Source organism: Colossoma macropomum, unplaced genomic scaffold (assembly GCF_904425465.1).
Source record: "Colossoma macropomum unplaced genomic scaffold, Colossoma_macropomum, whole genome shotgun sequence".
NCBI classification, from domain to species: Eukaryota; Metazoa; Chordata; class Actinopteri; order Characiformes; family Serrasalmidae; genus Colossoma; species Colossoma macropomum.
Window position 1 is genome coordinate 32,218,819 of NW_023494786.1, and position 11,904 is coordinate 32,230,722.

The following is an 11,904-nucleotide window of genomic DNA, read 5'->3' on the forward strand; positions in this document are numbered from 1 at the left end:
TATAGAACCATTGGCTTGACACTGTAACAATAGAACCCTTTTGGGTGCTATACAGAACCTTTTTCAAAAAGGATCTACATAAAACCATCTACAGTACATTCTCCATTAGTCTGAAGAACCCTTTAACCATGCAAAGAACCCTGTAATCATGCAAAGGGTTTTTTGAATGTTCACAGGTCTATATAGAACCATTTTCTTTACTAGAGAACCATTAAAGAACCATTTTTTGAAAAGGGTTCTATATGGCACCCAAAAGTTGTTCTTCTATTGATACAAGCTTGACTCTATAATAATAAATAAACCTTTTAGGGTGCTAAATAGAATAAAATAGGTTCTGCTATTGTCCTGCTATTCTTACAGGCTTGACACTGTAACAATAGAAGAACCCTTTTTGGTGCTATATAGAACCCTTTTCAAAAAGATTCTATATAGACCCATCTACAGTGTATTCTTCATCAGTTTTAAGAACCATTTAATGATGCAAATAACCCTTAAATCATGCAGAGGGTTATTGGAGTTTTCATGGTTCTATATAGAACCATTTTTCTTTACTAGAGAACCTTTGAAAAACCATCTTTTTTAAGAGTATAGTGCACAGCTTTTATACATCGACACATGAAGAAACACAACTGTAAAGGAGATTTTTAGAACTACGCAAAATAGATGCTGAACCTGTTTCAGTGGCTCAGCAGTGGTGCATCTATGTGCATTGTGATGTTTGGAAAGTGAGGTGTCCCCAAACTTCTGACAGGCAGTATTTATGCCCTTGTTAATGAGTTTTGACAAGAGAGGGTGTCAATTAATATTTCATATATGTATCATCCATTATTGACGCATGGCACAGTTTATCAGGCCTCTCTTGCTGAAAAGCATTCGCAGAGTAGCCACGTTTACATGCAGCCAAATTATTCGCTAATAATCCGACTAATAGCTCAATCAAAATAGAACACGTCCCTGTAAACAGCTCAGTCAGAATAGTCTAGTCCGATTGAGGCCATTCGGAATACAATTTCTATCCGTCTGATCGAGGTGGGTAATCCTGTAAATAATCCATTAAATAGAAGAATAATATCCGTGTAAACGCCTGTATCTGATTACATTCCCTATCAGAAAGTTTAAGTCCGTTCTGATCATGTTCGTCACGTCATAGTGAGAGTTTATACCGTTCAACATGGCGGAGCAGAAACTGGTCTGCAGAGGAGACGAAGTTTATGCTCTGGTCTTTAAAAGACGGCGGTGGGACGGACGTCCAGCTTATGTGTCTCAGAACACGACGCCTTCCTCTCGGCCTTCTTTAATAAGGACACGTGAAGGACGTTTTCCTGAGTCTGACATCATTTTAAAGCAGTTAAAAACACAAGCACTGCTCACTGCTGCTCATCTCACTCTGACTGGACTCATGTGATGCTGGTTGTCATGGCAACATCTACACTAAGTGGTTCTCTACGTATTCGCGTAATTTTGGATCAGATTACTTGTAGTGAGCATGTAAACGGAGATTGTCCATCAGATAGTTGAACAGAGTGAGCAGATAAACACCTCAGTCTGAATCTATAAAAGGAATGTGTTCAATCAAATTGGCAAAAATCTTTGCATGTAAACACAGACAGTGCGGAGTTTAAGTGAGGCTGCCCTAAAGCACAGGCCTGGTAAGCCACTGAAAGCACTGACATTCACCCAAAGAGTGCAGAATACTCACTGGTGGTGTTGCCAGACATCTGTATGATGCACTTGCTCTCTTTCCCAATTTCTCTGGAGTTGAAGGGTCGGACCCTCACGGCCACCTTCACGGAGGCTCCAGCCATGGTGATGGAGTGCTGGAGCTGGACGCTGTGGTGCTGGATGAAGGCTTAGAGCAGCAAGTCCAGAAACTCACGGCTACCTGCCACCTGAGGGGGACAGTATACAGGTCAAAAAGCAGCACAGAGCAGTCCAAACATATCAAAGCTTGAGCAACGTACAATTACACAGAACCTCAAAGTGACAACATGAGAAAAAAATCTAATTTACATAAATCTCATAAGTTTTTCTCTGTAGGTCTGCTCTGGGGCTATGAGGACAATGTCCATGTCCAGTGTCAGAAAAGCAAGTCTATTAGAGATTACTCACAGAAACTCCACCAATTTTTCAAAAATTCTACATAATTAAATAATTGAGATGTAAACAGAGCCGTTCAGAGTGGTTTGGTGTGAAACGCTCTGTTCTAGAGAAACTGTTCACAGTGGTGGTGATAGGAACCAGACGTCCACCTCCTAAAAGCTCCCTCACAGAAAGTTACTACATGAAATGGTTATGAATTCACTGCCTGATACCCGAGACACTGTTTTATGACAATGTTTTGGCTTAAAATGTATTTTTTACCCCTTTATATTAATTAAAACTGGTGGAGGGGTACATGCAGGGTGTTATGAGGCAAAATAGTCCACAAAGAAAACTTATTATTTCAGATTTATCACCATTTTACCATCATCAACATTCCATATAAACATTGGATAGTAAATAAAATGTCTATATTTGTGTTGTAGTCATGGCGACCCCTGGTTCCTATCACCACCACTGTAAAGACATCAGAACCATTTCACACCAAACCACTCTGAATGACTCTGTTTACATCTCAAAAATTTAATTATGCAGAAATATATATATATATATATATATATAATATATATATATATATATATATATCATACACATATATGTACCGCTATTAGTACAGCTGCTATTACTACAGACACCAAACATGTCTGGCCTTTTGTCTACATATGGAGGGATTCAAATTAGCAGTTTAACCTTATAAGGTAAGCATTTCAAAGAAGATGTCAAGATCAATTGCCCAAGATCTGATAACTCAGCAGATACACCATGTCCAGTCAGGTCCTTATAAATCTGTGACTGACTCTCATGACTGGATTTAATTTAGGTAATTGATCCTGACCATGACTCAACATCGCCATCTCTGTCTTCCTGCTCAAAGATTACTGCATTCAGAGGTCTTTCATAAGATTTTAATGCGGCGGTCTCTAAGCCTGCTCCTGGAGAGCTGTACTCCTCTGGAGTTTCAGCATTAATCTAACACACATTCAGACTTTCCAGAGAACCTCGTTCAGCTGAACCTAGTCCTTAGATTGACGCTGGTGCTCAAACATGTATGAGGGCTGATCTGCAAGAGGAGCACAGATTCCACTTATAACGTCAACTCATCAACAGAACAGACAACAGAACTAAATGACCACAAAAAGAGAAGAGCAGCAGCATCACGACAAGCTGGACGTAATTTGAAGCAAACCAGCGAAAGAGCCACATTTCAGCAATAAACTATGAAAAAAGTATAAAATTGTTAGTAAAAATGTAAAGTGTGATTACAAAGAATGCTTTTAGCATGGTTTAAAACACACATCAGGGGTCATATTACAGAAACTACGGAGCCCAGCTGGTAGTTATATAAAAATAATGCGTGGGAATGAGATGACTAAGTTGTGGCCACGACTTAGTAAGGCGTGGGAATGAGATCACTTACCAAGTCGTGGCCATGCATTAGGATCTCATTCCCACGCCTTACTAAGTCGTGGCCACGTGTCATTTTCATTTATACAGGATGTCACCGGCAGCGCTCCGTAAGAAACTTCTTAAGTCTGAAATCTTATCTTATCTGCTCAGTTACCATGGCAACTTTATTTAGGCCTGAATTTAGGACAGAAGTTAGTTATTACAGAACAACAGTTATTAAGTCCATGATCTTATCGTCAACTCCAGATAAGAAAACAGTATTACAGAAACATCCTAACTAGACAGAATTTCCTAAATTTTGTCCTAACTTTAAGATCAACCCCAGAGCGTCTTAACTTCCATTTATCCGTCTGTTTCTATTGTTCTGTGCTGTGATAAGCAGCACAGTTCACTATATATAGCATAATGACGCCTCATTTATCTACACTGAAAACGGCGCTTTGACTCGAGTTTTTTCTAGCAGCGTTTTAAAACCCCAGACGCTGCAGACTCGGTCTCCACCGTCCCTCTGATTACCTTCGTGTGTTAATGTTGATGATGAAATATTACAGCGATGGTGGTGAATAATGAGGAGACGGAGCTGAACGTGTGTCTGTTTATTAGGAGGAGTAACGTTAGCGCGCTCGGCTAAAGCGTTTGGGAAATGGAGACTGAAACTGTGGAGCGGCGACTCTGATAAACAGCACGAAGCGCTGACACAATATTCTTAACTTAAAGTTTATCTCGTTTTAGTTCTGTTTGACCGCTTTTTAACCTCAGTAACGGTAGCTAACGTTAGCTATCTGGCTAAACTAACTTGATTGTTTTGATTACTGTAATGCTGTGTTCATAGGACTTAATGCAGGTACAACCAACAAACTACAACTTGTGCAAAATGCCACAGCAAGAATATTAACATGACCAGAAAACAGCATCATATTACAGCAGTTTTAGCATCACTGCACTGATAATGATACCTTAGTGAGTGTAAACATCCTAAATGTAGTCAATATATCTATTTCTCATTCTGAGACTGTTGTAAGAATATTATTAGATTTACTGACCACATTTAAGAAGTTTTCACTTGTTAATATTTTATTTTTTTGCAGTGCACTTGCAGCAATATGAATAAATCGCCTACATCCCTAGAAAACGACCGGTCACTTGTCCCTCCATTGCCTGCTAATGTGACCGCAGGGAAAGCATTCAGTTCTTGTGGGGTAGAAAAAAATTCATTATCAAATATCAGTTTGAATTAGCGGTCCAATCTAAACACTGGTCGCCAGTAAATGTCTGTACACAAGCATCTGCTAATGCTGTTATGCATCCCCAGTGTTTCCCTACTCTCTATGTGAGTAAAATACCCCTACTTATTCCTTTGAAAATACTTTCTATATCCTCCCTTTACCCATATGGAAAGACATATGGACAAGTGTGTTTATATATTTGAAATACATTTGAAATACATTCCAAGCACTAACATGTATTTCGGAATATTTTGCCATATTAAACAAATATATTTTAAAATACATTAATTTTTATTGCAAAATGTTTGAGGAAATACTACACACAGAAATGCACCATACAAAAATAAATGTGTGTAAATGTGTTTATCAAATTGAAAATGTATCAGTACTGTTCATTCAGCTCATGTATATTTAGTGTGTATATATATATATATATATATATATATATACACACATATAATATTTTATATCTGCAATCATTGTTAAAACTACACACCATTGAAAAAATATAATCACAAATGTAAATCAATGCATTTAAAAATATATATTTAACCGATACATTTTTGGGCATTTTCATATACTGCAAACATGTATTTGATAAACACATTTTGAATATATATTTTTTCCATTTGAGTACATCATACATTTTAATTTCCAGTTCCAGAAACAGTATCCAAATGTCCCTGTCCAGCGCACTCTCAGCACTGAGAAGCAGCCACCAATAAAACTAATACAGAAATATTATAATTATCAGGAAATTTCTCATTAATTTGAGCAATCTTAGAAGATCCCTTAGCAAACAGGTAAAACTTCTCTAGGTTGTATTCGTAATTTATAGCATTAGAGATTTGAGCCCCCAGCCTTTTTTGGAAACAGCGCAAAACACTGTTTTACACTAATTAAACTGCAGATTAGAAACAATTCATCATGTTCAGACTTCAGACACACAGTATACTCTGATACTGGGAAAGTGATGTGTACACTGGAAAAAATGTATCTTAAATATAGCTAATAAATCTAATATTTCTCCTGTTGAGGTTGCTGTATGCTCAATTTTAGATTATTTACTTTATTTCTAGAAAATTTTGCAGTGTACAGTTTAGACTCCAAGGCCCGAGCAAGACAGAGTGTTCCTGTAGTGACTTTGCTGATTGGTGCTGATGCTGCTTGTTATTATTTGTCTCTGTTCAAAGTCACGCCAGCGAAATTCAATAGAAAACAGTTTTCACTGTGGGTAAAAATACCACCATTAAAACAGAGGGGCATCTAAACAGGACTCTTCAAAAGACCACCTCCTTGTTTCTACTCTCATTGTCCATTTTATCAGCTCCACTTACTATATAGGTGCACTTTGTAGTTCTACAGTTACAGACTGTAGTCCATCTGTTTCTCTGCATACTTTGTTAGCCCCCTTTTGCCCTGTTCTTCAGTGGTCAGGACCCCCATGGACCCTCACAGAGCAGGTATTATTTGGGTGGTGGATCATTCTCAGCACTGCAGTAACACTGACGTGGTGGTGGTGTGTTAGTGTGTGTTGTGCTGGTCTGAGTGGATCAGACACAGCAGCGCTGCTGGAGTTTTTAAACACTGTGTCCACTCACTGTCCACTCTATTAGACACTCCTACCTTGTCAGTCCACCTTGTAGATGTAAAGTCAGAGACGATAGCTCATCTGCTGCTGCACAGTTTGTGTTGGTCATCCTCTAGTCCTTCATCAGTGGTCACAGGATGCTGCCCACAGGACGCTGTTGGCTGGATGTTTTTGGTTGGTGGACTATTCTCAGTCCAGCAGAGACACTGAGGAGTTTAAAAACTCCAGCAGCACTGCTATGTCTGATCCACTCAGACCAGCGCAACACACACTAACACACCACCACCACGTCAGTGTTACTGCAGTGCTGAGAATGATCCACCACCCAAATAATACCTGCTCTGTGAGGGTCCATGGGGGTCCTGACCACTGAAGAACAGGGTAAAAGGGGGCTAACAAAGTATGCAGAGAAACAGATGGACTACAGTCTGTAACTGTAGAACTACAAAGTGCACCTATTTAGTAAGTGGAGCTGATAAAATGGACAATGAGCACAGAAACAAGGAGGTGGTCAGAATGTTATAATGGTATGTTTTATGTATTTTATATATTTACTCCACAAGTTGTACTGTTAATTTCTTTCCATTTTTAAAGGCCTAATCAGGGACTGGGGCTACAAATTAGCTTAAGCTATTTGCCCAATATACATTACGTGTGCTGTGTTCTCTGTAGCAATGTTTATCTGTATTGTAACGGTCAAATCAGCAAATAAAATAAAATAAAAATGTTAAAAAATCTGCAGATATGTACATGAAAAAATGTTGGATATTGGCACCGACCCACAATTCCCACATCAGCACATCCCTTATTCAAACATGTATCGGAACGCAAGATCATTAGCAATGAAAACCCTAAAACAAGCACCATAAATATCATCATCAATGCAAAATACAATTCATAATAAACTTGTAACTACAATGTCACCATAAACACAAAATATGATCTATAAGCACCAAAAAAAAAGAAATGTAAATTATGATTTGAAAAATAGCATGTAATTGTTAATTAATTACTAATTAATTACTAGTTGTTAATTAAGCACTAAAATAAAAATGTAAATTCTCTGACTGAACATGTTCCTTCATGGTCCAGATAACGCATGTGAGTGAATGAGCGTCCATTCATCACATGCGGTGTCTCGGTCAGCGTTCAGGACATTAATGTGCATTTCAGCAGGATTTTATCAGCCACACTGCACCACATATGTTCACTATATTGAAGTGCATTCATCAGGACTGTAAAAATCGCTCTGCCCCATATCTGCTATAGGTAAAGTGGGTGATCAGACACGTTCATGTGACGCCAAAGTGCGTCAGCTTCCTAACAAAAACAACACATCAGCGGTCATCGTCATTTTCTTTTATCTTCAGCAAAGCGGAGAGTCATCGGTTAATGACTGCAGGAGGGCTTTGGGATGCCTCCGTAAAATAAATGCATTATATCTTGTTGTCGTGTAAGGAGCTGCATGCTGCTCTGTACTGACATTTAAACCTAAATTCAGCATGAATGCTCTGGGTTAGACTGAAGGTCGGCTTTTGAATTGGAGAAAAAGCACATATTTGATCACAGTAATGCATTTTAAACAGATTTTAGCTCTAGAATAATTGCAGCCTCCACCATTTTGTGTCCAGAGTGCCTCCACCCCAGCTCTAAAGCAAGACACACACACACACACACACATCACACTGAGACTCAATACAGAGTGCTGGAGCAGCCTGGCATTCAAAAACAAAAGGGTTTTTACAGTAATGGGCTTCTTTTACATTAGAAATCTAATGGTATTGAGTCAATGATGCCTGAAGGAGCATAAGGCCAAAATTTCAGAATTTCACAACTCAGATATTTACACTAGATTTAATACTATCAGATGCAGTGTTGTAATATATTGCTCTTACACTATAATAAAATATGTATCATGTCCTGTCTGCTTATATTCTCCGCTCAGGATGTCAACAGACCATTGGAGGCCTGCTGGACACAACCACAGCAGAGAAGCAAACAGCCCCTTTCTTCAGACACTGAGATCAGAGAACAAAATTAGCACAAACACACAGAAAGCCATCAGTTTCAAACGCAAAGCTGTGATTTCGGCTGCTGCACCTACCCGATGACCCTGACGGCAGAGTCCCGGCGATCCTCTGGATGTTATTCCATGTTATTCTGCTGCTCTGTTTGTGTGTGTGTGCTGCTCGGCCTCTCCCTGCCTCAGACTGAGTGGGGAGGGGGGGGGGCAAGACGGGTCTGCAGGGCCTGGAACACAGTGGTGCGTCAGGGCATGGGTGGGAGGGGGAGGGAGGGAGTGAGAGAGTGAGAGAGTGAGAGAGAGAGAGAGAGAGATAGAGAGAGAGAGAGATTTTCTGCCCAGCACAAAATGGCTGTGATGCTGGAGCTGAGGATGCTGAACAGTGGTGAGCCGGTGATGACATCACCAGCGTCAGAGCTAGCAACACACAGAGGGAGGGGGAGAGAGAGAGAAATGAAGAAAGGGAGGGGGGAGGGAGGGATGTAGCAGGAGGGAGCGAGAGACAGAGCAACAGAGGAGGAAGGAGAGAGAGAGAAAAACAGGGAGGGAGAGACAGAGAGACAATGATGCTCAATGAGCAGGAGGGAGAGAAAGGGAGAGTGAGCAAGGAGGGAGGGGAGGAGAGAGAGGGAGTGAGAGAGAGAGAGGAAAGGACAGAGGGAGGGAGGAGAAGAAAGGGGCAGTGAGAGAGAGAGGAAAGGAGCAAGGGAGGGAGATAGATGGGGGAGTGAGTGAGAGAGAGAGAGAAAGAAATGAAGGATTAGTAGAGACAGTGATAATTTTGTAATTGAAATTAAACTTAGTTGCCTTAAAGCTCTGAATGTTTATCATTCAATGACACTTTGGCAAAACTAACTAGCATTTCATACACACACACACACACACATATAATATATATATATATATATATATATATATATATATATATATATATACACACACACACACACACACAGATATTCAGCAGCTGGGACAGGGAGACTGGTCAGGGTTGAGGGAGGAAAGCTGAATAGAGCAAAGTACAGAGATATTCTTAATGAAAACCTGATCCAGAGTGTTTGGGACCTCAGGTTGGGCCGAAGGTTCACCTTCCAACAGGAGTGTTTTCCAACAAACAGTGACCCTAAGCACAGGGATGACTCTGTGAATGTCCTTGAGAGGCAGAGCCAGAGCCCTGACTTGAACCCAATTTAACAACTCTGGAGAGACCTAAAAATGGCTGTCCACCGACAATCCCCATCCAATGTGACAGAGCTTGAGAGGATCTGCAGAGAGGAATGGCAGAAAATCCCCAAATCCAGGTGTAAAAACCTTGTGGCATCAAACCCAAGAAGACTGGAGGCTGTAATTGCTGCCAAAGGTGCTTCAACTAAGTACTGAGTTAAGGGTCTGAATACTTATGTGAACGCAATATTTTAGTTTTTGCTTTACAATGAATAGAAGTTGTGTGTGTGTGTGTGTGTGTATATATATATATGTGTAAATATCTACATCTATCTATATATATACACATATACACACATACATATAAACACATGCATAAATACATATTTGTATATATTTAGACACACACACTAAAAACTAAATGTATTCTATGATACTTTTTGTCCATTTACACACCATGCTGATTTTAAAGCGGTTAATAAACAAGTATTGATGGTGTTTCTTTTAAAGATGGTATACATTATTTTTATGTAGCAGGTAAGTATTCTAAAAGTATTTTCATAAAAAATACAAAAAGTAACTGTATTCTGAATCCTGCCTTTACAAAATGTATCTTCGACTGAATACAAATACTTAATTTCTGTATTCTGAGTACGTATTTCAAGCACTTGTATTCTGTTACAGCCTAACACTGCATACACACACAGCCTGTGTCATCTTTCCTTGAATACAAAAGTCACAGTATTAAAAAAACCTCACAGTGCTGCATCTCTCTGGAAAGCATCTCCCACATAACTCAGCATGAACAGCCTGTACTGCTCTGAATCAGGCCACTGTAGAGAGCTGCTGCCTCCAGCTGTGCAGAGACAAAAAAAGATCTTTAGTCACATCCAGCTAAAGATTTTCAAGTTGTGCGTGTTCAGTGTATCGATCATTTGTCTAAACTTGGACTGTCACTATCGATTATATGAGTAACAGAATAATCTAGCAATTATTTAACAGTTACTCAAGTGATCTTTAGACTCAACAAAAATGGGCTCAACTGAACAATAACACACTATTTGGAGCCTTTTAAAGATTCCAGAGTACTTTATAAATACTATGTGGCAAAAAATAAATAAATAAATAAAACATGGGTGTCCATGATGCTCAGTTTCTGTAAAAAAAAAAAATTGTAAAATTTGCATTATAAGTACCTGCAAGTATCAGAAAATTCTGTTAAATGCATTTCAAGCATAGATATACATACCTAGATGCGGTGTTGTCTGTCATTCTCTATGTAAGGCGATACGTCTGCACGTCCGCCATGTTGGAGAGGTCAAGATCCGCTTGTGAACAAACTCACTTGTATTGAGAGACGAGAGTCTCAGGATTAAATCGGCCACAACTTCCTTATTACTCAACCGATTTTCACTAGATTTGTTTAGTTATAATCCTCAGACACAGATTAATCCAGGCTGCACGGATCTGCTCTCGGTAGCTTTTATTACTTTAATAACTGATCGTGATAATTAGCCGTCCGGACCAGCAGAGAAGTATTCAGTCTGCACCCGACGTTAAAAACTGAGTTTAGCACGAGAAACACAATCAGACACATCAGCAGATCCATCAGTGTGTGAATCACTTCTAATCTTAATACACATAAAAATAAAAGAACCCCCCCACCCCAAAAAAAAAAAATAAGAAGGGCGAAGCTAAAGTTGGCTTCCTATTCGCCAGCTTCTTGTTAGAGTTTTCCCATGCTGCACCTTTTAAGGTGGAAGTCACTTTCTGGTTCTGAAGCGGCACCATTTAAGCTGGAACGGGAAAATTCGAACAAGAAGCTGGCAAGTAAGAAGCTTACTTCAGGTTCGTGTAAGAAGGTGCTAAAGTTAATCTATTATGAATATCTACATGGATTAAGGAACGCTGTAACTTACTGAGCTACAAAGATCTCCTGAATAGACTGTTAAATGAAATAAGCTTAATATAAAACCAGAGGAAAAACAATCACATCAACAGGTTCTCTGTTCCTCACCCACCACACAGCCATATCTACACAAACATCACACAAACATGAGTGTGGATCGCTGCCTTCTCTCCATTATATACCCCTGTCCCACTTTCTGAGTGTAATATTCTTGAAATAGTGTAATTCTGGACAGCTATCTTTCCTTAAACTGCCGCTCTGTAATGGTACTGAATGCAGTCCAGCAGCGATGTTGACCGTCCTAAAATGGCTGCGCCGTTGCCGTGCCTGGCTGGACCCAGCGCGGCATCTAGGCATGTATATCTATGATTTGAAGTCATTTTAATGCCATTTCAGAACTCTTTCCTTTCGTAATCCTCTCATGACTGCACGTATTATTATATAGCAGTGTTTACACTTTATAATCTTCACATGATAAGGAACC

The 11,904-nt window shown here is 39.5% G+C and overlaps 1 protein-coding gene across 1 annotated transcript in view; it reads right to left on the reverse strand.

Moving 5' to 3' along the window:
- kif1ab (kinesin family member 1Ab) overlaps positions 1-8,539 on the reverse strand; it is a 77,192-nt gene extending 68,653 nt beyond the window's left edge. Inside the window, exons 1-2 of the mRNA XM_036565365.1 lie at positions 8,429-8,539; positions 1,700-1,889 (exon numbers count right to left, since the gene is read on the reverse strand). Of these exons, the coding sequence (XP_036421258.1) occupies positions 1,700-1,805 (106 nt within the window). The 5' untranslated portion in view covers positions 1,806-1,889; positions 8,429-8,539. The remainder of the gene's footprint in view (positions 1-1,699; positions 1,890-8,428) is intronic.
- Between the last annotated feature and the right edge of the window lie 3,365 nt (positions 8,540-11,904).